General features: G+C 51.5%; 1 protein-coding gene across 2 annotated transcripts; it reads right to left on the reverse strand.

The window, feature by feature from the left end:
• Window positions 1-3,235: 3,235 nt before the first annotated feature.
• ASGR2 (asialoglycoprotein receptor 2) lies at window positions 3,236-24,841 on the reverse strand. Of its 2 annotated transcripts, XM_084764108.1 has the most exons (10): window positions 24,724-24,841; window positions 21,525-21,603; window positions 16,152-16,365; window positions 12,047-12,163; window positions 11,203-11,298; window positions 10,365-10,436; window positions 10,103-10,189; window positions 9,873-10,018; window positions 3,725-3,831; window positions 3,236-3,475 (listed from the first exon to the last, which is right to left on the reverse strand). In XM_084764108.1, the coding sequence occupies exons 3-10, from the start codon at window positions 16,273-16,275 to the stop codon at window positions 3,319-3,321; spliced, it is 906 nt and encodes a 301-aa protein (XP_084620234.1). In that variant the 5' UTR covers window positions 16,276-16,365; window positions 21,525-21,603; window positions 24,724-24,841; the 3' UTR covers window positions 3,236-3,318. The 2 variants fall into 2 exon arrangements, with proteins under 2 accessions (XP_084620234.1, XP_084620233.1); XM_084764107.1 differs by lacking the exons at window positions 21,525-21,603; window positions 24,724-24,841 and adding an exon at window positions 16,628-16,773.
• Between the last annotated feature and the right edge of the window lie 2,573 nt (window positions 24,842-27,414).

The raw sequence follows: 27,414 nt of genomic DNA on the forward strand, positions 1-27,414 counted from the left end.
GGATCGGGAGGCAGAGAGAGGCAGGTAAATAGATCTCCAGAGCTCCCTGGCCACCTAGCCTAAACCAAACAGCTTCAGGTTTAGTGGGAGACCCCACCCCAAGGTGCCAAGCAGAGAATGATCGGAAAACACTGCATTTCCTCTTCTGGCCTCCATGAGTGTGACCTGGACACTCACCTACATGACCGCAGACATATGCCAATACACACACACTGACACACATACACATATACACATACATATTGACACACACATACTCACATGCACATATTCCACACACAATGACACACACACAGATATACATATGATGTACATATTGATACACACTCATATACACATATCCTACACACACTAACACACAATACACATATCTTACACACACTGACACACACTCACACATGCATATCCTATACACACACACACACACACTCACACACACACACACACACACACACACACACTACCTCTCTCTCTTTTTTTTAATTCTGAAAACTCAATAAGAAAAACAAGGCTTCTGGGTGTGGCGGCGCACTCCTTTAATCCCAGCCCTCAGGAGGCAGAAGCAGGCGGATCTCTGTGAGTTTGAGTTTGAGGCCAGCCTGGTCTACAAAGAAAGTTCCAGGACAGCCAGAACTATTACACAGAGAAACCCTGTCTCAAAAAAAAAATTTTTTTTAAGAAAAGAAAGGAAGGAAGGAAGGAAGGAGGGGAGGGAGGGAGGGAGGAAGGAAGGAAAACAAGGCAGCCCAGTTAGGGCAAAGGGATCCAAAGGCAGCAGAGTCAGCAGCCGCAGCTCCAGCTGTCAGGGACCCACATGAAGTTTATGGACAGTTTTCCTACTGGACTATGTAATATGAGAAAAAGGTATTCAGTTACGAACAGCTATTCCCCTTTTCCTATTTCTGCGTACAGTTTTACGTTTCTTGTGCTTCAACAGGAGAATGTAATCTTAAGATCCCTCCCTCCGGCAGTCAGTGAGATTTCGCTGGGCTGGAGAGATGCTCAGTGGTTAAAGGCACTCGATGCTCTGCCGGAAGACTTGATTCCCAGCCCCACGTGGAGGCCAACAACCTTCCGTCAGTCTGGTTCTCGGGCTCGGCCACCTTCTTCTGTTGTCCTCAGGCACCGCATACATGTTGTGCGCAGACGTATATGCTGGCAACACACACACATGCAGGCACACACGCACGCGTGCACACACACACTCTCCAAGGCATAGGAACCTGTGTGTATTGCAATTCTTCTTTTTATTCACCTGCTTTTTGAATCCTGCATCAGCAGCTCACTGCTGCAGCGGAGAAGCCGATGTTGGTACACCATGATTGGCTGGCCCCGTTGTTTATGTTGGATTTTACTCCTTCTGTTGCTTTGACAACTGTGTACTGACACGAAGCCACTACCTCCAGTTTTGCCTCTTGGAATGGCATATACTTGGCATCATGGTTGTGAGATATTTCCTGAAGGATTGTATGACTATTTCCCCAGAGACTGAAGGATTCTCTCCTGAGGGGAGAGGGAGTTTCAAAAGACTCGGGGAGTCTGGGTAATTTGCAAAGCTCCCTAGGCCCCTTCCCTGAGGTAATAAAAGCAGTAACAACAGCTGGGGGGGAGGGGGATGGGGAGGCGGAACACTCTCAAAGGCGACTCAATGGTCTCTAAGCTGGATGTGGGTAGAAAGAACCCTGCCTTCGGTCTGTCACCAGTGCCTTGTCTGGGATTGATAGACACGTGTTCACGTCTGCCCAAACCAAGTCTCATAACACCCCACAGACTCACATGCTGAACACTTGATCCTGGACAAGCGGCACTGTGTTGGGAGGTTCCAGGAAACCGTCAGAGAGGGAGCCTAGCTGGAGGTGGAGCCTAGCTGGAGGTGGAGCCTAGCTGGAGGCGTATCCTCAGACCATATTTTGCCTCAGTACCTGCCTCTCTGCCACGTGTTCCTGGTATTGTGGTCCCACCTTCCTGTGGGCCTAGAGTCAGTGGCGTCAAAGACTATGGTCTGAAATGGTTCCTTTCTTCCCTTAGGTCTTTCTCTTGGATATTTTGTCAAAGCGAAAACAGAGAGCCAACTGATACAGAAAATTAGTATGGAAGAAGAGCGGTGGCTGCAGCCATCCGCAATGTGCCTCTTAAGCTTTGGATCCAGTTTGCAGAAGGAATTTGAAAGCATTTGGAGAAAATAGACCGGGAAAAGCTTAGTCTGCAGAATGAATCGCGCAATCCTGGGGGTCGGTGCTTAGAGTGCTGATAGGAACGCATGCCGCCGCGAGTGTAGCAACGAGGACTCTGTTGAGAGCTGGACCAGAAGCCCCACGGGCTGCAAATGTCAAGGCCACAACAGTGGGGCTGTCCATGCCTGTGACCAGAGATGACTGGCTTAATGGGAGCTTCCTGGTTCCCAGCATCTTGTTCAGACTTAAATGCTAACTGTGTTGAATTTAAGGAGACAGTGACTGAAAGTTTGTAACCAAGCGTTGGAAACTCTTTTGACTGACTCGTCAAAAACTCCCAGAGTTAGAGCCGAGGGCAAACAAAAAAATGCTGACTCTCTACTCGTGGCAGTGAGCAATTAAATAAAACATGGCACACTAATACTTCAGGTCTCTCCACAGCTGCTAATCCCACGAGGTTGAACCCTGTCAGGTGGTGTTGTCAATTGGAAGGATGACCATAGACATTGCAGAGTTAAAGAGAGAGAGATAGAAACAGAGATGTTTGATTCTGTGTAGCATTCATGTGTGGGTGTACAGGAAACACCCTCCCTGGACACACTGGAAGTGATCAACTCTAGGTCAAAGCAGAGAGAGGAGAATGTGTGTGGGTGAGTGTGTCTGTCTGTCTGTCTGCCTCCCTTCTCTAGAGCCTTGGATTAGAGTGAGGGCATTCTCTGACACCTCAGTTTGGAGAGACTTTGAATTGAAAGAACACTCCTCTCCCAGGATCCTCTGAGGCCTGCGCAGCTAGACGCTAACCAGTGAGCTTCCTGCTTCTTGCCGTGACGCGTCAGAGTATCAAGGACTCACACACCGCCTCCTCCAGGCCTCCTACTGCCCCCTTTCTGCCCCGATTCCAAATAACCAGGCCAGAGTTTCAAGCGTTTGTTCCTTTTTTCCTGCCTCCCCCTGCCCCACTCCATTCAGAAGGCTGAAACTTAACAGCAGTCGCAATGAATTGTGGAGAGGGGTGAAATCTCAGCCTTCCCAAAGTGTGAGGCCATCCCCACTTCCCCAAAACCCCCTTCCGTGCTTTAATATTCCCCCCCAAGGAGCTGTGGTGACAAAGTGTGTGGGCGGGGAGACACGGCGGAACAGACTCCTAGTGGGTGACGTTGCGCCTCTTCTCACACGCCCAGCGGTTCACCTGCTGGCAGAAGTCGTCATTCCAGTGGCCATCTGAGAAGATTTCCACACAGTCCTCGCTGCCACCCTGTTCATGTCCCTGCCAGTTATCTGGCTGGCCGATGGCCCAGTCCCTAAGATGGTAAGCCAAAGAAAGGTCAGGGTTCAACCTCCCCACCTCCCCACAACCCTGTCCCCCCAAAAAAGCACAGCCTTGGAAGCGTTCAAGTGTTGAAGATGTAAGGCTTGCAGATGAGGGTTGGGGTCAGGAAGGAGAGGGCTGGGGAGACCGGCCTTTGAGGGACCTGTCGGAGCACACTGGGGTGAAAGGCCGGGTGGTTGTCCCTGGGGCAAACTGAGAAGGTGATGCAACAGCTGCTTACTTGTAGCTGCTTCTGTAGTCGGTTCCATCCACCCATTTCCAGGCGCCATCCCTGTCCGTGAGACCTATCCAAACGTGAAACGAGCTCGTGTGCTTCACGACGAATTTCTGGAAAAACAATTGCGAGAGCAAATCTGTTTCATCCCTCACTCATGTGAGCATCTGAGCGACTGTGCCCCACCCTAGCCTGACCTGCCCGGTGCTGAAGCCTCAAAATCCCACACAGCTACGTCTTTGCTCGTCCCCCTGCAAGCATAGATGTGAGAAGCGACCGTTTACTCGGTTAGACTTCGCACCAAAGTGCTTGGCAGGGGTCATCTCATTTGAGCTTTAGGAGCTCTCCGAGTTGGGTGAGGTAGTAACTCTCCCTTTGCAAAGTGGCTACCAGAACCCAGAAAGCCAAACAGTATCTCGCTTGCGACAGCCATCTTGTTTGCAGCCTGGGCCCACTTCCCACTCCGTCCCTAGCACCGCTGCTATGGCAATTCCTGGTCGTCTGTACGCAGCATCGAGTCTTGGGATGCGCCCCTCGCTGCCCCGCGGGTCCCGGAATTCGTGAAGCCTCTTGTTTCCATCCCTCTCTGTTGGTCCCTGGGTCTCTTGCTGTGGCTTCGATGTCCTTTCCTGAAGTTTGCCCAAGACCCAGCATTTCCACGCTTGGGCCCTCTGGCCAGAACTGTACTTTGACCTGGCTACACGGGATCTGGCAGTCTCTACGGAAAGTAGGAAGATGCCAAGGCAGGCAGCCCAGACAGGGAACCGTCAGGGGCTTCAGCCCAAATGTCCCTGTGCCTGAGCTAGGCCTAAAACCATTCCAAGGTGCTTGCTCTTACATACGTGGCTGTCCCTGGGAATTTAAGTTGGCTGCAGGGGAGTGTATGGCCACTTGGTTTCATAAAGGAAGCAGAGTCCGGTTTGACCAGCACATGCTCTAACAATCCCCTTTGATGGCATGTGAAAAGTCACTGCCTGCATTTCGAGAGAAACTGCCCAATTCCACTCACAGTCCCCTGAGAGCCAGGTTGCTTATCTGAGGGTGGCGTCCCTGACAGCAGCAAGCACCCGTAAAGTCCAGGATTCTGCACTCAGGAGAGTGTCCTGTGCATGAAGAAGCAGCTGCCGGGCTGGTGAGGCTGCTCCACGGGTTCAGATCTATCAACAGGGATGAGGCAAGGGACCTGGGTGCGGGACAGTCCAGCTGCGGCTGCCTGGGGCCTCTCTCTCTAGTCACTCTTGCCATCGCCAAAGAAACTGAACGATGAAGACAAATGTACCCAATCAAAACTCAGGTCCCCGAGCTCAAGGCTGAGGGGAGGCTCATCAAGCAGGGCTAGAGGACCAGAGAAGACGGCCCAGAGCGTCCACTCACTCGCCCTTTCTCGGTGAACTCATGAAGGGACGGCAGCCGTTCACAATGGCGGTGACAGTAAAGGAATCACTGTGGGACTCACACCCCTCCCCTCCTAATGGAAACTGGGTGTTCACTTCACAAGCAGCTGTGGCCATGCACTGACAGCTGCGCACACAAGTCATTCAGTCCAGAAACCATCGATCGGCTTGTTTTTGAGGACACCGAACCCTAAGAAGACGTGAGCTAGAGGGGGCGATGCAGCCTGCCGGCCCAGTACTTGCCTAGTGCGCGTGAATTCCTGGGCCTGCGCCCACCAGCTTGGCATGATCCAGGTGAAGGCAGGATGATCGGAGGAGCTAAGGTGTCCTCTGGCCACATAGCAAGTTCAAGGCTAGCCTGAGCTACATGAGACCTTGTCTCCAGAAAAAGGAGAGTGTGCTGCCTTCCTCATCTTCCATGTGGAGAGTTACATAAACCCAGGCTCTATTAACTTTTAAGAATCTGTCGCCAGGCATGGTGGCACACACCTTTAATCCCAGCACTCGGGAGGCAGAGGCAGGTGGATCGTTGTGAGTTGGAGGCCAGCTTGGTCTACAAAGTGAGTCCAGGACAGCCAAGGCTAACAGAGAGAGACCCTGTCTCGAAAAACAAAAACAAAACAAAACAAAACAAACAAACAAAAATCTGTGGGCCGGAGAGATGGCTCAGCTGTTAAAGGCTAGGTTCACAACCAAACAAATATAAGAATCTGTTTGTTTGTTTGTTTGTTTGAAGACAGGGTTTCTCTGTGCAACCCTGGCTGCCCTGGAACTCATTCTATAGACTTATTTTATGTGTATGGGTGTTTTTTCCCTGCATTTCTGTCTTTGTGCCCGATACCCAAGAAGGTCAGTAGAGGGTGGCAAATCTCCTAGAACTGAATCTCAGCTTTTTCTGCAAGAGCAGCAACTGCTCTTAATTGCTGACCCATCTCTCTGGCCCCTTAAACTTTTGAAGCCAGTAGCTTCAGCCTATCGGTTAGCATTGTACATGTCATCACTGCAGTAACTAAGGCTAACCTACCCACGTGCCACAGTGCCAAGGGAGAAAACAAAGCCAGCTAGCTCATTTCACACAGCAATGTAAGAGTCGGAGGGGTGGGAGCGAGAGAGAGGGCTCGGCAGTCAAGAACATTTGCTCTATAATCAAAAGGAACTGAGCTCAGCACCCAGGAACTACACAACAAGCCAGGCCTCCCCCCCAACAAATTTGTAACCCCAGTTCCAGTGAGGGGCAGAAAAAGGCTGCGGCGACCCTGCAGCAGAGGATGGGGGAAAGGGAAACCCAGCACCTTCTCTGGCCTCTGTGTGCATAGCAAGTACATGCATACACACATGTGCGCACACATGCACACATGCATACACCCACACATGCAGACACACACACATGCAGACACACACACATGCATGTAATTTAAAATCTTGAAAACTAAATGTAAGGGAGACACATTCACTTATTAAAATCATCCCAGGTACTCAGGAGACTGAGGCAGGAGGATCACTTGAGCCCAGGGGTTGGGGATAGGCTGAACAAGAAGACCTCAGCTCCATAGAAGGAAAGGACTGGAAGCCAGGGAAGGGTTGCGGTGAGAGGGGGCTGGGGGGGAGGCAGGGAGAGCGGGAGGCGGGAGGGAAAGCTTCCTCGTGACCCTCCTACATGCCGAGAAACGCGGCTCCTGTTGGATTCTTTGCTTTTGCACACCTTGAGCAAAACTGTAGTGTGTGACACTCACAACAAGCAACGCCCTACCTCACCGTAGCTTCCTGGCAGCGCTCTGCAGGGCAACGCTTACGGGGAGCCGGAGATGAGATCAGAACCTTTGAGAGTGCGAGACAAGGTTGGCATTGGCTACCTGAGGCTGAGAACCACTAAGCGGAAACACAGAGACCCCAAAGTTGTGGGCACTGAAACGATGAACAGAGAGAGAGTGAGTAAACCTGAGGAGCACATGTCAGCCAAAGACGAGTTCAAGGCTGAGGGCGCTAAGCGTGACGCCCTGAACAGTGACAGCCCAGCCCAGCAGCCCAAGGGCTCAAGGAACCGTTGAGCCAAACCTTAGGACGAATTACACGAAACCGACGTCTTCATTAACTAAATGAATACCAAAATCAGCTGAATACCTAGTAACGTCAACCTAATCGGCAAAACAAAGTTTGCAGAGCCTGACAGCAAGCAGTCAATAAATACATTCTGACTTCTGTATCAAATGGCTTTTAACATAACACTTCCAAGTCCATACAGAACAAAGCTGCCCAGACCGTCTTAGTGTGCCAGGTGTGGTGGCTCACGCCTTTAATCCCAGCACTCGGGAGGCAGGGGCAGGCGGATCACTGTGAGTTAGAGGCCAGCCTGGTCTACAAAGTGAGTCCAGGACAGCCAAGGCTACGCAGAGAGACCCTGTCTCGAAAAAAAAAAAATAAGCAGACCCTCTTAGTGTTTAGGCAATGGGCAGCAGTGAAAACACTGATCAAAAAGGCCAAGCGGGTCTCAGTTCTGACTCCATCATGACATGCCAGCTCTGGGGCACGTCACTTAACCTCTCTCTTTCCTGCTGTCCTGAACTCCGAGTGGGGATGATAAAGGTGCCCACCTAAGGGGCTATGAGGAGCGAAGAGGGGAACTCACGAACGCGCCCAAACTGTGGCAAGTCCTGCAGGGATGCTGCCATCACTCCCTCCTCGTGTAAAACTGCTCTGTCCAGGGCTGCAGAGATGGCTCAGAGGTTAAAGGCACTGGCTGTTCTTCCAAAGGTCCTGAGTTCAATTCCCAGCAGCCACATGGTGGCTCACAACCATCTATAATGAGATCTGGTGCCCTCTTCTGGCATGCATGCACACATGAATGCAGAATACTGTATAAATAATAAATAAATCTTTTTTTTTTTAACTGCTCTATCTACAGTAACACATTGGCTCCCCACCCTGAGTGGGTACTATCTGGGAAGAGCAGTGGAGAAGGAAGACACAGGGCACCTATGGTCAACGAGTACCCAACGACCCGCTACAGGGGAACAATTTAAGTCTTTCCCTTTGTGTCATTTTTGCCACACCCAGCAGCCGACACAGCAGGGTGGGACTCTCAGCCCTCCACTGAACTGACTGCCAAGCCCTCGCCTTGAAGTCATCTTGGCTGGTCCTGCATCTGGCTCTGTACCGTGGGGTCACCTGGCCACGGCTTCCTGCCTCTCCTGCCTCCCACCTGGGAGAACCAGTTATTGTTCCACCCTGAGACCCACCACACGCGGCGTCTGTATTCTTCCTTAGATTAAAAATAAGAACTACATCCAGGAAGCTGCCTTTCCTCCTTCAGCAGCCAACAGCCGATAGCCTTTCATGCAGTGGTTGGGTTTCCATCCAACTGGGATTTTACTTGGCTTGATTTTTTTTTTTCCGAGACAAGGTTTCTCTGTGTAGCCTTGGCTGTTCTGGACTTGCTTTGTAGACCAGGCTGGCCTCGAACTCACAGCAATCCTCCTGCCTCTGCCTCCCTAGTGCCACCACTGCCCGGCTGTTGGCTTTTTTTTTTTTAATTTATTTATTTATTATGCATTCAGTATTCTGCCTGCATGTACACCTGAACTCTGGAAGAGGGCACCAGATCTCATTATAGATGGTTGTGAGCCACCATGTGGTTGCTGGGAATTGAACTCATGACCTCCGGAAGAGCAGACAGTGCTCTTAACCACTGAGCCATCTCTCCAGCCCCCGGCTGTTGGCTTAATCTTACACAGGTCTTGTGCGTGCAACCACAGCCACTGTGTGTTCATGTGCACCACTGCCCTGTCACGTTCAGAAATGCACTGTTTCACACCAATCCTCCACAACCTCTGGCTTTTAGTCCCTGGTTGGGTGCCCATGGTTCAGTGGATGGGCCTATAGCCCTGCACATTCTGGCCACACTAAATCCGACTCATTGGGGTGTTTTTTTTTTTTAATCTTTTTTAAGCACGTGTGAAGTTGAGAGGGACAGATGACACGGTGGTTCTGGTAGAATTTGGAGGAAAGAGCAAGGAGGGGGTAGATTTGGTCAGAATACATTGTATGAAAGTATGAAATTCTATCAGGAGGCAGAGGCAGGTGGATCCCTGTGAGTTCCAGACCAGCAATGTCTAGAGAGTGAGTTCCAGGACAGCCAGAGCTACACAGAGAAAAACCTGTCTGAAAGAATAAAAAGTAAAAAGTATGAAATTCAGGCTAGAGAGATGGCTCAGCAGTTAAGAGCACTGCCTGCTCTTCCAAAGGTCCTGAGTTCAATTCCCAGCAACCACATGGTGGCTCACAGCCATCTATAGTGAGATCTGGTGCCCTTTTCTGGCCTGCTAAACACACATGCAGGCAGAACACTGTAAACATAATAAATAAATCAATCTTTTTTTAAAAAAAAAAGTATGAAATTCAAAAAGAATAGTGAAAGAAGAAAGCAAACACTCTAAGTAAATAAATAAGAAATACAAGGGCCAGTGAGATGGCTCAGTGGATACATGCAAGTCTGATGAGGAGTTCAACCTCCAGAGCCCACATAAGGTGAAAGGGGAGGATCAGCCCCACAAAGTTAACTTCTGACCTCCACATGTGTGTGCCATGGCATACACACTTGAGGAGGAGGAGGGAGAGGAGGGAGAAGAAGGGGGAGAAGGGAGGAGGAGGAGGGGAGGAGGAGGAGGGGAAGGAGAAGAGGAAGAGGAAGAAGAAGAAAGTAAAAGAAATAATAATAGGTAAAATAAGAGAAGCTTGATCAAGCTACCTTCAGGGTTCCTCACCTGCTCATCCCAGGAGTTGATGACCAGCAGGTGGGCATTCTCCAGCTGGCAATACGCCTCTGCCTCGGCCCAGGTGAGCCCAGCCTGAGAAAACCAGTAGCAGCTGCCCCCGTGCTCCACCCAGTTAATGGGGCAGCATTCTGTGCCTGCGGGAACAGAGGGCAGAGGGGAATGAGACGCTGCCAGCTGCAGGAGACAGGCACCCAGGACCAGAGACTCCCTGCCCCTACCATTGCTCTGGAGGAACGCCAGCTGGCAGGTCAGGGTTCGCAGATCCAGTGGGAAGTGCTTGAGGTGATGGAGCAAAGTGGAGTGCTCTAAGGGACAGACACACACATGGACGGAGTGCGTCAGACGTGCGGCTCCATGCCTGTCGAGACCAGGCACAGGAACTGGAGCTGTTCTCCGCGGAAGCACGCGTGTGCACGCGTATGCACACCACACCGCACATCATAATGACCCAGAAAGGGTGGGGGAGGAGGGACCTCTGACCTGCCCTTAGGTCCTGATGCTTTTTCTCCACTTTGGATTCCCAGGAGGTCAGCTTGTCATCTCTGCCACCTCCTGAAAAAGAGGAATGCCAAACGGGTTCCCCATCAGTCGGCCTCGCGAGTCCTTCTCTCTCTGGCCGCACACTGTGGGGTACCCACAGGAGTCACACACTGCTGGGCACCCACAGGAGTCACACACTGCAGGGCACCCACAGGAGTCACACACTGCGGGGCACCCACAGGAGTCACACACTGCGGGGCACCCACAGGAGTCACACACTGCGGGGCACCCACAGGAGTCACACACTGCGGGGCACCCACAGGAGTCACACACTGCGGGGCACCCACAGGAGTCTGTTACCTTGTCCCATATGCTACGTATGCACTACCCAGACTCCCAGCCTCACAGGTGCAGCCACTGTGCTGCTCAAATTCCCTCCCTGGAGCTCCATGTTGTCATGCCAAGCCCCCCTCAGTCCACACAGCTCTCAGTGTGGCCCGACCCCTCCATATGTCTGACCGCTCAGCACTGCCCATCAGTCACCACCTCCTGTCTCACTGACAGTGTGCGTGGCCCCGAAATGCACCCTGACTTCCTTCATGCCCCAGCCGTCAAGGCTCCTTCTCGTCTCTGCCTGGCACCAATCGCCACCATGTCACTTCGTGCCCAGGTTCACCCTCCGAGCTCCTCAGGTCAGGGCCCAATGTCTCCAGAAGCCCCACCCAGTCCCTCTGGCTGGGTCGTCTGCCCACAGCCTCTAAACGGACCCCTCCTGCAGACCCAGCCCCAGGCCCAGCAAATCTGCACGGATGAGCAAGCGCCAGCCAAAACAACTCACCATGGGCGTCCAGAGCCTGGAGCTCCCTCAGGGTGCTGGAGGAGAAGTTGATGTAAGTTTCTTTCAGGCTCCGGAACTCCTTTTGCAGCCGCATGCCTTGACATTGGAGCCAGAAGGGTGGAAGGCTGCGTCACAGTGTGTCCATATTGCAGTCCACACGACTGCGCCCTATGTCACCCGTCACTGCTGCCATCATTCATCTCCTTATTTCCCCACGCTGAGTCCCATCTGCACCCAGAACCCGCCCCACACCTCTTCGCCTTTTCTTCCCCACCCTCACCTGTGCCCCGCCCCCCACCTGTGCCCACCCTCACCTGTGCCCCGCCCCCCACCTGTGCCCACCCTCACCTGTGCCCCGCCCCCCACCTGTGCCCACCCTCACCTGTGCCCCGCCCCCCACCTGTGCCCACCCTCACCTGTGCCCCGCCCCCCACCTGTGCCCACCCTCACCTGTGCCCCGCCCCCCACCTGTGCCCACTCCCACCTGTGCCCCGCCCCCCCACCTGTGCCCACCCTCACCTGTGCCCCGCCCCCCCACCTGTGCCCCACCCCCCCACCTGTGCCCACCCTCACCTGTGCCCCGCCCCCCCACCTGTGCCCCGCCCCCCCACCTGTGCCCCGCCACTCCCACCTGTGTCCCGCCCCCCACCTGTGCCCCTCCCTCCCACCTGTGCCCCCCTCCCACCTATGCCCTGCCCCCCACCTGTGCCTCGCCCCCCACCTGTGCCCTGCCCCCCCACCTGTACCTCACCCCCCCACCTGTGCCCCGCCCCCCACCTGTGCCCCCCACTCCCCCAGCACACTTCTCTATCCTTGCCTCCTCCCTGCCAGCCCATGACCTCACTTTGGGATGAAATCACACAGATGACCACCAGCAGGAGGACGTTGAAGGCCAGGGCAAACAGACTGAGGTGGAGTGTGGAGCAGAGGCACTGTGGAAAAGGCGTGGAGGGAGGCCGCCCTGTGAGAAAGAGTGTGTCAGAGGACAATTCCACAGGACTCGAGAACAGAGAGCAAGACACGGAGGCGGACAGGGGCACGGAAACCTGAGGAGGCATAGCCTGGGCAAAGCAGAATGACCCAAAGGAGGGGCCTGAGGGGATTAGGTGGACTTTGAGCCTACACACACACACACACACACACACACACACACACACACACACACACACACACAGTCATCCACATGCACCCACATAAACATGTGCGTGCTCTCACATGCACGTGACACAAGATGTGCCAGTTGTATACGCAGGTGAGATCTTACACCTGGGGTTAGGGAAACATACAGAAAACTGGGTGCTGAACTGGCCTTTCCGGGACACCCTAAAAAAGGTGTACAAGCCGGGCGTGGTGGCGCACGCCTTTAATCCCAGCACTCGGGAGGCAGAGGCAGGCAGATCGCTGTGAGTTCGAGGCCAGCCTGGTCTACAAAGTGAGTCCAGGATAGCCAAGGCTACACAGAGAAACCCTGTCTCAAAAAAAAAAAAAAAAGGTGTACAAATGGTTTTTCTTCTTGCCCTTGAGTCAAAGACCAACAGATGAGTTCTGTCCTTCCACAGGCCCTGCCCCTCCACAGTGGAGCGTCGACAGGCTAAGCCACGTGCTCCCCCCTCACAAGCAGCACTAGAACATAACCTCCCTTCACAATTCTGGTCCAGTTTATCCCACCAGAAAGCCACGGAAAGCCACGGTCGAGGTCCACACACTTTATTCCTCTCCCCCAAATGAGAACCTCTTCCTCCATTGCCCACCATCCTTGGTGCTGCCCCTCTGGCCTCCTGTCACCCCATGGTAACCTCGCCTGCCCCTTGGTCCCTGTGCCCCACGCTCACGCCTTTTTCTTTTCACTCTAACACATTTTTTCTCCTACGCTCAGACTCACGGACATCCACACGCTCTGTCACACGCGCTGTTATGTGCATTCTCACACGCCTACATCTTCACCCTCACGAACTGGCTTGCCTCTCCCGCTGCCTCTCCAGGACCAGAGCAGTGTCTCCTCCCCCAGCCCCTCCCCTGCTTTTGTACATCCACCTGCCCTGGACCCCTCGGCTGCAGCCTGTGACTCTGGAGCCATCCCTGTCTCAATGTCATCTTGCCAACCCCACTTCTTGGGGGTAATCTCAGTCAGGAGACAGGGATCTCTCTCTCTCTCTCTCTCTCTCTCTCTCTCTCTCTCTCTCTCTCTCTCTCTCTCACACACACACACACACACACACACACACACACACTACACTGAGTCAGATATTGACCCAATGAGTGATTACCCAGAGTGCCACCTTCCCACACCAGTGACTGTCACTCTCCTCCACCACACTCATACTTAGGACCCCAACTTAACCTACAGAGAATATACTTCTGAGTTCTCCCCAACCCCAAGCCCCTAAACACAGCCTGGCCTGCCTCTCCCTTCCCTGGCATCCTCTTGCTGTGGTTGGAATGTACCCCTCCCAGCATGATCCCCAGTGCAGCAGCATGGGAGGTAGATGCTAATGGGAGGTCCTCAGGCCTTGAGGGCTCTGCCCTCCCAGAATGGATTATTGACAAGAGAGTGGCCTTATTAATGGCATCCCTTCCACCCTTCCCTGGGCCTTCCCACTTTGGGCTGATGTATGAAAAGGTCTTTCAGATTCAACCCTCAGTCCTGTGCTCCCAAGACTCAAGAAACATGAGCCGAAGCCGAAGCCAGGTGTTGGTGGCTCACGCCTTTAATCCCAGCACTCGGGAGGCAGAGGCAGGCAGATCTCTGAAAGTTCAAGGACAGCCTGGTCTACAAAGCAACTCCAGGACAGCCAAGGCTACACAGAGAAAGCCTGTCTTGAAAAACCAAAAGAAAAAGAAAAAGAACCATGAGCCGATATATATATATATATATAATATATGTACTCATTCGTCCTAAGTTTCCTAGCTTGTGCGCTCTGCTTTAGCAGCACAGGGCAGGCTAGGACACACTCCATCTAGAAACACTTTCTGACTAGTCTCCCCAGCTGGAAACCCATAGCAAACCCCTGACTGCTTCCGCTAGCCCTGTTCATGCAGACACCCTCATCCTGATTCCCAGCTGACCTGTCACCTATGAAGCCTCGACCCTGTCAGCCATGGAGAATAAACCAGCTGAGCCACCACCAACTAGGTGGACAGGTCATCCAATCTCTTAGTCTGCCTTTTTTTTTTCCCCATGTATAAAATGACAGTGACAAAAATGTAGCTTCCTGACTCAGTCGTTCTGGGAAATACATGAGTTAAAACATACATATTTATATCACTGTGTAGGCAAGTTTGAAATGCTCTACGCAAGATGAAATAGAACCTTATCTCAGAAAAAGAGCACATGTACATACATACACACAAATTTACATACATACATGTATGTATATATGAAACCGTTTTCAAGTCACAGGACATCAGGCCATGAAGGACATTGATCCCTGAAAGCCGGGGACATGCATGAGGTGAGTTCTCCTGTTGCCCAGTGATGCTCACTCACTACCTAGGGAACCTTTCCGAGCCACTTGCAGAGAGGGGAAATTGGGACAGAGTCTAGCAGATTTCAGGAGACGGCCTGAAAGCATGAAACCAAGGCAGTTAGGGATGAAGGAGTCAGACAGGTCCTAAGCCCCCTGACCTGAATCCCAGAATGCCAAAGGATGCTTAGAGGCGCACACAAGCACCCAGCACCAGCAAGCCAGAACTCACAGTGCTCAGCGTCCAATCAAGTTACACGACATAATGAAACTAGAGAAACACAGCTCAGACTCAGGAGATGGATAAACACACGGAAGAGACAGGGCGTCTCGGTGTCACAGCTCTTGCCTATGTGTCTAGGGCCCTGAGCTTGAATGCCAGTACCGAAAACAAAGAAATAATCAATAAGTGAGTGTGTCAAAATGAGATCCCAGGATCTTCTGAAGTGGACTCAGAAGTGACACATGCTATGGCTGGACCACACCAGTGTAAAACACTAATGATGTGAGAACAGTAGTGTACTCTTGTGATACTAGCACTCGAGAGGCTAAAATAGGGAAGGGAGGGGCTGCTGCTGAGAGTTCAAGGCTAGCTCAGGCCTCACAGTGAGTTCCAAGTCAGCCTGGGCTACAAAGTGAGAGAGACCCCGTGGTGGAATAGAACAAAAGACAGCCAAGTTTCTTCTGAGGTGAGAACTACAGTGAGGGAACACACAGGGTAGCCAGCCAGGGCAAAAATCCCTCCTGCCCTAAAACCTTTCCCAACCTTGTGGGGCCTGTACTCAAAATGCACAGGAGGAGGATGCGGGCAGGGAGCAAGCGGGGGATCTCCGGGGTCTCTGTGGCCATGTCCACACCCACCTCGTTCTCACGCCCGTACTCCAAGTGCGGAATTCTGCACTCCTCCTACGTACACGCACATGCACGCAGGCACACATGCTGTCTGGAGGGTGTCGCCCCTAGCTCCCAAGTGCTCCCTCACATCAAGGCACACACCCTTTCGTTGGGACCCGGTACTCAGAGGCGTCAGCAGCTCACAGGTAGAGCAATGCTGTTGCTGGCTGGTTTTACGTCAACTTGACATGAGCTAGAGTCATCCGAGAGGAGGGAACCTCAGCTGAGAAAAATACTTCCATAACATCTGGCTGTAGGCGCCACCCCTAGGCTGGTGGCCCTGGGTTCTATAAGAAAGCAGGCTGAGGAAGCCAGTAAGCAGCGCCCCTCCATGGCCTCTGCATCAGCTCCTGCCTCCAGCTTCCTGCCCTGCTTGAGTTCCTGTCCTGACTTCCTTCGCTGATGGCCTATGATGTGGAGGCATCAGTCACATAAGCCCTGCCTTCTCCAAGTTGCTTTGGTCATGGTGTTCCTTCACAGCAAGAGCGCACACTCTGATCAGTGAGTCAGTGTGAGGGGGTTCCTCCGGGAGACACAGGAGTTGGCAGCGGAGGCAGGGATCAGGAGAGGCCCCAGAAACTGGCCACTTGCCTTTCCAGAATGGGTTTTCTGTCCTGAAGTTCTGCACGTGAGCGCCCTGATCCTCGTCACCACTGAGCGGATGGTCGTTGTCCTCAGGGCCCAGGTCCTGGATGTCTTGGAAGTCTTTCTCCATGGTGGGGCCCCCAAGGGATGGAGAACCGTCTGGGGTGGAGTTGAGATTGGAATTCGGGTTTGTGCTAAGGTGTGAATTCCTGTGGAGGGACTGAGAGGAACTGGGCAGGTCAAGGTGAGTGGCTCAGAGGTAAGAGATTAGTTTGGGGAAAGACTTAAAAAAAACACTGCAGGGGTCCTGTCCCTTCCCAGGAGATGGCCTGGCCCTTGGGCAGCCAGGAGCCTTCCTACCATACTCTCGAGGACCACACTGTACAACATGTTTCCACCCCTCCCCCAGTGTCCCTCTCAACACTGTCCTCTTGTAGCCCTAGACATCCCCAGTCCCACCCGCCTCCCCCTACCTCAGTTACCTGTTAAAGGTATAGAGAGCTGACTCTGGCTTCCGAAGGCAGCCCAAGCCCAAGGAGAAAGAGGAGTTGCCCCTGGGAGACCTGGTCAGGTGATGCTAAGTGGTGAGTGGGAAGGGGCTGATGTAGGCAAGAGCCGGGTCCCTATGTCTGAGTGTCTAAGTCCACGCAGCCTGTCATCTCCTGCCCCCTGGGACTTTGGACAGTAAATAGAAAAAGTTGGAACTGGGCAATGAGTACTGGGGGTGGGGGACATGTTTCTGTTCTCACAAGCAGAAGGGAGACAGGAGGTCTTCTTGTATACACACACACACACACACACACACACACACACACACACACACACCTCCACCTTCCGTTGCACACTTTAGAGAGGGGAGCCAAGAGGGGCCCAGGATACAGTTCGCTGTTTCCTCTCCACCTGCCCCTGTTTCACTTCCTGCCTCTTCATTTTCCAGAACTGTTGATTTCTCCAAATATCTCTAACCAGGATCAGAGTGACCTACAGATCAGTTCCCTGTTCTTGCCCAATCTGAGCCTGTGACCCTGGCACCCAGCCACAGCCATAGCTTCCTGTGTGCTCAGAACCAGGCTCCCCAGCTCTGGCCGGACTCACTCACACGTTCCTCTGTGGTCCTGCTCATCTCGCACCTACCCAACTGTGTGTGCTCTGTCCCAAAGATGAAGATGAAGGGGAAGGAGAAGAGGAAGGGGAAGAGGAAGAGGGAGAGGGGCAGGGGGAGGGAGAAGAGGAGGAGAGAGGGGAAGAGAAGGAAAGAAAATCAAAACAAGCAAGCAAAAGACCAATAAAACAAAAAAGAGCCAAAATAAAAGCCAACAAAAACAAAACACAGTGAAGTTGACCAATTGCTCCTGGTCCTGGCCCTGGATTGTGGTTGATATACCCAAGGACACTCCATTAGAGAAGACTGATTTCCCCCTGTGCTAGTGGGTGTCAATTGCAAATGGTGCCTTGGTTAGGAGTGGGACCCAGAGTCCACTTCCCCCTTTCAGTGGGGAGAGGTTTGATGAAGACATCCCACTCAGGACCAAGCGCCCCAAAGGCCCCCACTCTGCACTGCTCAGTTGTGGGTCTTCACTTCTGCTCTTCAGTGGGTACCCTCCTCAAAATATGAACATCAGAATCCCAACACCACACCAACTCCAGGGACACAAACATCTGTCCCCATGCCCTGCAAGTGCTACGCACATTATCCGTATGGACAGGAGAGGTGACTCAGTGGGTCGATTGCTTGTTTCGTGAACGTGAGGACTTGAGTTTGTATCCCCAGCTCCCGTGTAAGAAGCTAGGCATGGCCAGTTGTGGTGGCGCACACCTTTAATGCCAAGACTCAGGGAGGCAGAGGCAGGTGGATGGCTGTGAGTTCGAGGCCAACCTGGTCTACAAAGGGAGTCCAGGACAGCCAGGGCTACACAGAGAAACCCTGTCTCAAAAAAAAAAAGAAAGAAAGAAAGAAAGAAAAAACCAAAGAAAAGAAGAAAAAGCCATGCATGACAACACACACCTATGTCAATAGCATACTGGGGAAGAGACAGAGACAGGCAGATCTATGGGACCAGTGTAGCCGCAACAAAACTCTGCCTCAAAAGAAACAGGTAGAGGATAATAGCGGAAGACACTAAAAATCAACCTCCGGCCTCCACACACTGGCACAGGTGAGCACACGTCGCCTGCACACACACATTGTCTATAGACGCTTTCTCATTTAACCTTCACAACAAAACACCTTGTGAGCTCTGATACTTTTGTCAGTGGAAGACAAGAGAGTAAATGACTTGGTGCAGGTGGCTGATACTGTAGTTTGGATCTGAAATGTCGCCCCCAAAACTCATGTGTTAAAGGCTTGGTCCCCAGACTGTGACACTATTTGAAAATGCCGGGAGTTCGGGAAGCATCCTCCAGTTTTGGGGGAGTCATGCCTCCAAGAGGTGACTGTGGATCCCACTTCTCTTTTCCCTTGCAGTCAGGAGCCACGCAGCCTTGCCCAGTCCACTCCCTCTGTCGTGATGTACTGCCGCACTATGGGTCCAAATCAATAGAGCAAATGCATGATGAATCTGAACTATCTTGGGGTCCACTTAGATAACTCAAGCACCAGGTCAATGCAGATGACAACTGCTAATGATCAATCAGGGCCCCAGAACAGACTCTAGGGAGCTGAACTGTGGCCCCGAGCCAGAATATCACACAGTATTTAAGCCTGCAAACCACAAACATCTGCACCAAGTTATTGTTACATTTTTCCACCAATCAGGATAGGAGTAGGTTCCTGGGCCTAGGAACATCAACTTAGTTTGATCCTTCCCAGAAGATGGAGAAGTCGTCCTTGTGATGGCTGGACTCAGACTACTGTCCCCTTACAACAGGGGCTGTTCAGCTGTTGGGAAGTCCCCAGCTCCCCTAGGACCTCGGACCTTGAACTTAGTTTCCCCCTATGATTAAATGGAGTCTGGAAACAAAATGGCAGCAGTTAGAACAAGTTTCTCCTGCTTGCTCTCACCATTTCCCCATTGTCTCTGTACCTAATTCAAATCCTTAATTATCTGTTTATAAGTATAGGGGGTTCTATTGGATTCTTAGCACCATGAGTGTAATTGAGTTGATTCTAGACTGAATAAATTTAGCTAAAGCATTGATAGCGCAAGGCCCTATGAGGAACAGGAGGGCTTAGTGGTCTGGTTAAGGTGGTGAGCAAGGCAGCTAGCCAAAGAGGCCAATCAAAGGGATCCCAGAACCAGCTATCGACCTGTCTCCCTCGCGCCTCCCTAGCTAAAGGGTTTGCTTTATTTTTGCTAAAGTATTCCAGACTGCTCCTGAATGCATGGCATAAAAACAACAAGTTTTTCCCAAAGGGAATTTTATTTTTTGACTTAGCATTTCAGCCTAAGGGATCAGGAATGGCCATGTATTCTCTTCTGTAATTGCTTCCAGCTGAAACTGGGGTGTCAGTTGTCAGGGCCTGGGAAGACTGAAAGGCTAGTCAAAAGCTCGGCCATGGGACATTTTTTCAGAAACATCCAGGTGAAGAAACAGGGAGCAATCACATCAGCCGGGCTGGTTCACATCAGCTTTCAGTAAGTCCAGAGCTCCGCAGTTTGCAGTCCACAGGTGCTCCCTGCATGACGGTTGTCAGCCAGGTGGGAATCTGCCGAGACAAACATAGACTAGGGACAGAAGTTAAAATTTCCTAGTAATCAAGAAAGAGGAAGAATCCCACAATGAGGGGAAACGCCTGCCCTCAGGAACAGACAGTGCAGAAACTTAGGCTGTGTTAGTCTGGAGTCCACTTGATCTGTGGCAGACGGATCCAATCATGACTTCTTTGCTTCCCTGATGTTTATATAATTTTTTAGTTTAGAAAAGAAGATTTTTTTTAAGCTGGGTGTGGTGGCACACACCTATAATCCCAGCACTTGGGAGGCAGAGGCAGGTGAATCTCTTTGAGTTCAAGGCCAGCTTGGTCTACAAAGTGAGTACAGGACAGCCAAGGCTACACAGAGAAACCCTGACTCAAAAAACAAAAACAAAAAAGAAAAAAGATAAAGAAAAGGAAGGAAAGAGAAGGAGATAAGAGTTTAGACATATCAGCATTACCATTACACTGATATCCATGCTGTAGAAAAGGCAGTTAACAGATGTCTGTAAACAACAGGAGCAGATTCGAGCCTTTGAGTCCCAGAGAAAACTATAGCTTTAGGTTAAAAGGCATGATGTTGTTGTTGTTGTTGTTGTTGTTGTTGTTCAGAGATCGGACAGAGATGTTTTAGGCCAATGAAAAGCTTCTCCCAGTTTTATCTAGAAGACAGCAGGAGAAAATTCAAAGCCCTGAGCTTGTGACTGAACTGTAAGCGGCCGGGCTCCATCAGCTCCTCAAAACTCCAGGTATCAATGTTAAAAATCTGGACTTTTTAAATCATCATCCAGCAATAGCGCAGAGAGGGAAGGAAATCTGAAACATTTCCCTTTTTAAATATATATATATATACCTCAAGTCACTTACTTACAGCCTCAGAACTTATTTAAGCTTTCATATCTCAGGCCTTTATACATCTTAGAACTTTTTTCTTCTGTCTAATCACTTGTCAGAGACATGAGTAGTTATTATTGAGAGCAGTCATTGCAAAGCAAGTTCTCCTAAATAAAAGAACAGTAAAAAAGAAGAAGAAGAAGAAGAAGAAGAAGAAGAAGAAGAAGAAGAAGAAGAAGAAGAAGAAAGAAAGAAAGAAAGAAAAAGAAAAAAGAAAAAGTTACACCTGAGCCGGGCGTGGTGGCACATGTCTTTAATTCCAGCACTTGGGAGGCAGAGGCAGGTGGATCGCTGTGAGTTCAAGGCCAGCCTGGTCTACAAAGTGAGTCCAGGACAGCGAAGGCTACACAGAGAAAACCTTTCTTGGGGGGGAAAAAAGTTACACATGAAACCTGTTTATATTTTAATATGAAGCCTGTTAGCAGGACAAACCTGATTGCCTTCCCTTAACAAGAGACCTAGTTGATCTAGAAAAAGCAAGGCCTGATTTTCACATACGAAATGCACTAATAAGGTGGCTGCAGCCTCGGGGAAAGGAGCTGGTTGCCCGCTGCTGCCAAGCTGACAAACCTACAGTTAGCCTACCCACCGATGCCGCCAGGGATCTGAGAAGGATAAAGCATGGCAGGAAGTGTAATCCAAACAGCCTGTGTTTGAATTAAAATGACAGGCTTGCTGGGCAGTGGTGGCACATGCCTGTAATCCCAGCACTCAGGAGGCAGAGGCAGGGGGATCGCTGTGAGTTCAAGGCCAACCTGGTTTACAAAGTGAGTCCAGGACAGCCAAGGTTACACAGAGAAACCCTGTCTCGAAAAAAATAAATAAATAATAAAATAAAATGACAGACTTACTCATTATCCAGATGGCCATCCCATCAGGCTCTTGTGGTGTTAATGGCTTCATTGTTGACAGCTGCCGGACCCAGCAAATCTGAGAGGTTGTGGAAGAGGAGCATGGGCCAGGCTGACCTTACTTTGTCTAGGCAAAGTGGGGCGGTCAACTCTCTAGTCTCTGCTTGTTGGGCTCTAGCATTGGGCAAGGCACTGGGGCAGTCTTGCCCAATGGTCAGTGCTACCACAATCCAGGTGGAGTCTTTGCTGTGCCCTTTATCTTCTTGGGGACTTTAGGTACCACTGCTGAGATCTGAGAGCCTCTGTCTGTCATAGGTCTAAGGGTCTTAAATGGCCTGCTCAGAAGATCTCTGACAGGCTTGACAGGCTAGTATCCACTGAGCATAGCTAAGTTAAACAATCCTCGTCTGTTTTAAATTGTTTTGGTTTTTTGTTTGTTTGGTTGGTTTTTTTGGTTTTTTGAGACAGGGTTTCTCTGTGTAGTGTTGGCTGTCCTAGACTCACTTTGTAAACCAGGCTGGTCCTCTTCTGTTTTTAATTGTTTACTTTAGATTAGATCTTAGGAAAAAAAAAAACGGAGGCCAAATAACAGCATTAGTATTTAGCATGACGACAACTACAGTTCTGAATATCTCAAAGAATGTGATCATTTATAAGGTAACTGTATATTTGTATTTTTCTGATCCTTAATAGTTTACAATAAAAATGAAAATTTCTGAACTGAAGCCCTTTCAGTATCAATATAAGACTTTTTGATGTAGAGTGGGCCCTCGGTCCTTACGTGGTGTACCATTATAGAACATTACAGTTCCTTGTATGACTCAGTTCATAAAGAATAGCTGCGTGTTAATAATGCTCATAAAAACAAGGAGGTTAGATATATATCTTTAAATCTGTCTCTGTTAGCCTGAATAAACCTTATGCAAGGAGACATATTTTTGTGTTTAGTTTAGTTTAGTTTTTTGGGGTTTTGGTGGTTTTGGGGGGCGAGGGCAGTGGGAGGTGAGCAGTGGTCAGCAGGAGGTGAGTAGTGGGCAGTGGGGGTGAACAGTGGGCAGTGGAGGTGAGCAGTGGGCAGCAGGAGGTGAGCAGTGGGCAGCAGGAGGTGAGCAGTGGGCAGCAGGAGGTGAGCAGTGGGCAGCGGAGGTGAGCAGTGGGCAGTGGAGGTGAGCAGTGGGCAGCAGGAGGTGAGCAGTGGGCAGCAGGAGGTGAGCAGTGGGCAGCAGGAGGTGAGCAGTGGGCAGTGGAGGTGAGCAGTGGGCAGTGGAGGTGAGCAGTGGGCAGCGGAGGTGAGCAGTGGGCAGTGGGGGTGAGCAGTGGGCAGTGGGGGTGAGCAGTGGGCAGCAAGGGGTGAGCAGTGAGCAGCAGGAGGTGAGCAGTGGGCAGTGAAGGTGAGCAGTGGGCAGTGGGGGTGAGCTGTGGGCAGTGGAGGTGAGCAGTGGGCAGTGAAGGTGAGCAGTGGGCAGTGGAGGTGAGCAGTGGGCAGTGGGGGTGAGCAGTGGGCAGCAAGGGGTGAGCAGTGGGCAGTGGAAGTGAGCAGTGGGCAGTGAAGGTGAGCAGTGGGCAGTGGGGGTGAGCAGTGGGCAGTGGAGGTGAGCAGTGGGCAGTGGAGGTGAACAGTGAGCAGCAGGAGGTGAGCAGTGGGCAGTGGAGGTGAGCAGTGGGCAGTGGGGGTGAGCAGTGGGCAGTGGAAGTGAGCAGTGGGCAGCGGAGATGAGCAGTGGGCAGTGGAGGTGAGCAGTGGGCAGTGGAGGTGAGCAATGGGCAGTGGAGGTGAGCAGTGGGCAGCAGGAGGTGAGCAGTGGGCAGTGGAGGTGAGCAGTGGGCAATGGGGGTGAGCAGTGGGCAGTGGAGGTGAACAGTGGGCAGCAGGAGGTGAGCAGTGGACAGTAGAGGTGAACAGTGGGCAGTGGAGGTGAGCAGTGGGCAGTGGAAGTGAGCAGTGGACAGTGGAGGTGAACAGTGGGCAGTGGAGGTAAGCAGTGGGCAGCAGGAGGTGAGCAGTGGGCAGTGGAGGTGAGCAGTGGGCAGTGGAGGTGAACAGTGGGCAGTGGAGGTGAGCAGTGGGCAGTGGAGGTGAACAGTGGGCAGTGGAGGTGAGCAGTGGGCAGTGGAAGTGAGCAGTGGGCAGTGAAGGTGAGCAGTGGGCAGCAGGGGGTGAGCAGTGGGCAATGGAGGTGAGCAGTGGGCAGTGGAGGTGAGCAGTGGGCAGCAGGAGGTGAGCAGTGGGCAGTGGAGGTGAGCAGTGAGCAGCAGGAGGTGAGCAGTGGGCAGTGGAAGTAAGCAGTGGGCAGCGGAGATGAGCAGTGGGCAGTGGAGGTGAGCAGTGGGCAGTGGAGGTGAGCAGTGGGCAGCAGGAGGTGAGCAGTGGGCAGCAGGAGGTGAGCAGTGGGCAGTGGAGGTGAGCAGTGGGCAGTGGGCAGTGCTGTAGTGGCAGCAGTGTGAGGGCCTCACACCCAGCAGCCAACAGGGAAGCAGGAACTGAGTCAGAACTAGAGGAGACATAACCTGACTCCATCCCTGAGGCCTTTGTCTCCGGGGCCCAAAATATCCCATAATTTCCCTAAATAACACATCCACGTCGTCAGATTCCCCATCAGGCTGTCAGCCCAGCACAGCATAGCACAGACACAGAATAAAGTTAGATCCTAGTAAATCTGGAAAAAATAAATGATTAAGAATTCTGCATCGATGGCCGTGGTGGCGCACAACTTTAATCCCAGCATATGGGAGGCAGAGGCAAGCAGATCTCTAAATTCGAGACCAGCCTGGTCTACAAGGTAAGTCCAGGACAGCCAGGGCTACACAGAGAAACCCTGTCTCAAAAAACAAACAAAAGCGAGCCGGGCGTGGTGGCGCACGCCTTTAATCCCAGCACTTGGGAGGCAGAGGCGGGCGGATCGCTGTGAGTTCGAGGCCAGCCTGGTCTACAAAGTGAGTCCAGGACAGCCAAGGCTACACAGAGAAACCTTGTCTCGAAAAACCAAAAAAAAAAAAAAAAAAAAAAAAAAAAAAACAAACAAACAAACAAACAAACAAAAGCAACAACAAACGAAACAAAAAATAACAAAAAGGGAATTTTGTATCCTACACAAAGGCAGCAACATGAAGGAGGTTTGTCATAGTTACTTTTCTACTGTTATGACAAAACACGGTGACCAGGGCAACTTATAGAAGGAAGGGTTATTAGGGGCTTTACCGTTTCAGAGGAACAGGAGTCCATCACCATCACGGCAGGGGCGTGGCGGCAGGAGCACAGCGACATTGCGGTAGGGGTACCGCGGCAGGGGCATGGCGGCATTGCAGCAGGGGCACGGCGGCAGGGGCATAGCGGCATTGCGGTAGGGGCGCGGCAGCAGGGGCACAGCGGCATTGCGGTAGGGGCACGGCGGCACTGCGGCAGGGGCATGGCGGCAGTGACACACCTCCTCCAACAAGGCCACGCCTCCCAATCCTTTGCAAACACTTCCGTCAATGGGGACCAGGCATTCAAATGTATTTTGTGGGGGCCATTCTCACTCAAAGCACCACAAGGTGATTATGCCCAATCCCATCGACTCAAATCCAAGCCAAAATAGTGTAGGGTGCAGGGGACACAGGCCCTGAGCCCAAGGCCATCTGGAAACGTGGACTTAAGGCCTAGAGAGGGCACAGCACATCTCCTGGGGTCCCAGGACACCGGATCCCATACATCCAGGTCCACCAGCACGCAGCTTGGGGCCACCCGACCACCCCAGCAGTCTCAGGCGAGCTGTGCTCTTCCTTCAAAAACGTGTATCTCAACCACAGGAAGGTTTGAAATTAAACATATCCGTGACAAAGTGGGCACAAGGCTGCAGGCCTGCAGTCCCCGGCACCCACGAAGCTGAGGCAGAAAGATTATTTAAGCAGAAGGCCAAAGCCAACCTGAGCAACATACTCATCCATCACTTCAAAACGGACTCGTCAGAGCCAGGCAGCGGCGGCGGCAGCACACACCTTTGATCCCCAGCATGTAGGAAGCAGAGGCAGGCAGATCTCTGAGTTCAAGGCCAGCCTGGTCTACAGACTGAGTTCTGGGACAGCCAGGGCTACAACGAGAAACCCTGTCTTAAAAAAAAAAAATCAAACCAAACACAAATAAAAATTTTTTTTTAATTCCCATTTTTCTTACTAAAACAAAACTAATTAGGACTTGGAAGCAGCTCAGTTGTTAAGTCCTTGCCTTGAACACATGAGGATTTAAGTTCAATCCCCAGAACTCACCTAAAATATCCAGATTTATGAAGACCGTAGTACCTCACACTTAAGTAACCTAGCAGTGGGGAGGCAGAGACCTGCAGATCCCTGGTGCTTGCTGACCAGTCAGGCTAGCCTAAATAGCAAGCTCCAGGCCAATGAGAGATCCAATATTAAAGAGTCAACACATTATCAGGGCAAGGTGGGACACCCTGGGATCGATCCCAGCACCCTGTGAGTTTGAGGCCAGCCTGGTCAACAAAACAAGCCCAGGACAGACAAGGCTACACAGAGAAACCCTGCCTTGGGGGGAAAAAAAAAGTCAACACATTAGCAGGGTGAGGTGGTGCACACCTGTGATCCCAGCAGAGGCAGGCAGATCTCTGTGAGTTCCAGGCCAGCCTGGTCAACAAAATGAGTCCAGGACAGCCAAAGCTACACAGAGAAACCCTGCCTCAGGGGGGAAAAAAAAACCCAACACATTAATAACACCTGAGGCTGACCTCTGGGCACACACACAGACTCACACAGACACACAGACACTAATATAACAAGCAATTAATAATAAAAGAGATAATAAGGTAAATCAAACATATCAGTACATGTGCTAAATTTAAGAATAATCTATATTTGGTATTATAATATATAAGAAAAATCAGTATGCTAATTTTGCTTTCTTTTGTTTTTTTCGAGACAGAGTTTCTCTGCTATAGCCCTGGCTGTCCTGGACCCGCTTTGTAGACCAGGCTGGCCCCAAACTCACAGCAATCCACCTGCCTCTGCCTCCCGAGTGCTAGGATTACAAGTGTGCACCACCTTGCCTGGCTTAGTATACTAATTTTTTAATTAGCCCTGTAAATATCAGTTATTTGTTTGTTGATTTGCTTGTGGCAAGATCTTTTACTATGTAGTCCATGGCAGCCTTGAATTTCCTATGGAGGCTTAACTGTCCTCTCACTCACACTCCTCCCCGCCTCTGCCTCATAAGTCCTGGGCTTGCAGAAGTGCTCATCACATCTGGCTGTTAAACTGGAACATGGAGTACCTTGCTGGGTGTAGTGACACCACACACCTCGATCCCAGCACTTAGGAGCAAGAGCGAGCAAGTTTCTATGAGTTCAAGACCAGCCCACTCTACATAACGAGTTCCAGGCCAGCTGTGTAGTGAAACCCTGAACTTTATTTTAGATTAACTTTTGGTGAGACAAGAAACAGTGAATAATTCTTTCCGTGCACAACTACCACCTCAGACAGCAAAAACCTCACCTTGACATTGAGTTCAACACGCCAAGGGTCTGGGGACCAGGGCAAGCCACTTAAGAAAACTCACCAACCATACCGATAACATCCCACACACACACAGGGGCACCCTAAACTCCTTCTCGTCAAGCAAATAGTCCAGATTGAATGCACACAGTTTCACCAGTGCCAGCCTGAAAGACCAAGAGGGGGGACAGCCGGCCCTGGCCCCCTGCGCTCAGCACTCTCCGTCTCTGTCTGCATATGGCTTGTCACCGTTCAGCATAGCATGCATCCTGTCGATTAGGGATCTTTCCGCACAGGCTTGAAGAGAGATGCCACGTGAGCAGAAGCTGTCTCTTCACGTGTAAGCCATCAGCACCAGCCAGGGCCTTGTGGCAGTTGGACACCTCGGGAGGTGTGCTGTGAGAAG

Source organism: Acomys minous (genome assembly GCF_964271855.1).
Source record: "Acomys minous genome assembly, chromosome: 16".
NCBI lineage: Eukaryota > Metazoa > Chordata > Mammalia > Rodentia > Muridae > Acomys > Acomys minous.

What these genes read in the sequence shown, in the direction of transcription:
- ASGR2 (XM_084764108.1), bottom strand. Translation starts at nt 16,275, where the DNA reads ATGGAGAAAGACTTCCAAGACATCCAGGACCTGGGCCCTGAGGACAAC. An exon ending in AGAAAACCCATTCTGGAAAG is followed by an intron (nt 12,164 to 16,151) that starts GCAAGTGGCCAG and finishes TCTTTCTCACAG; the next exon opens with GGCGGCCTCCCTCCACGCCT. An exon ending in TCAACTCCTGGGATGAGCAG is followed by an intron (nt 3,832 to 9,872) that starts GTGAGGAACCCT and finishes TTGTTTTTCCAG; the next exon opens with AAATTCGTCGTGAAGCACAC.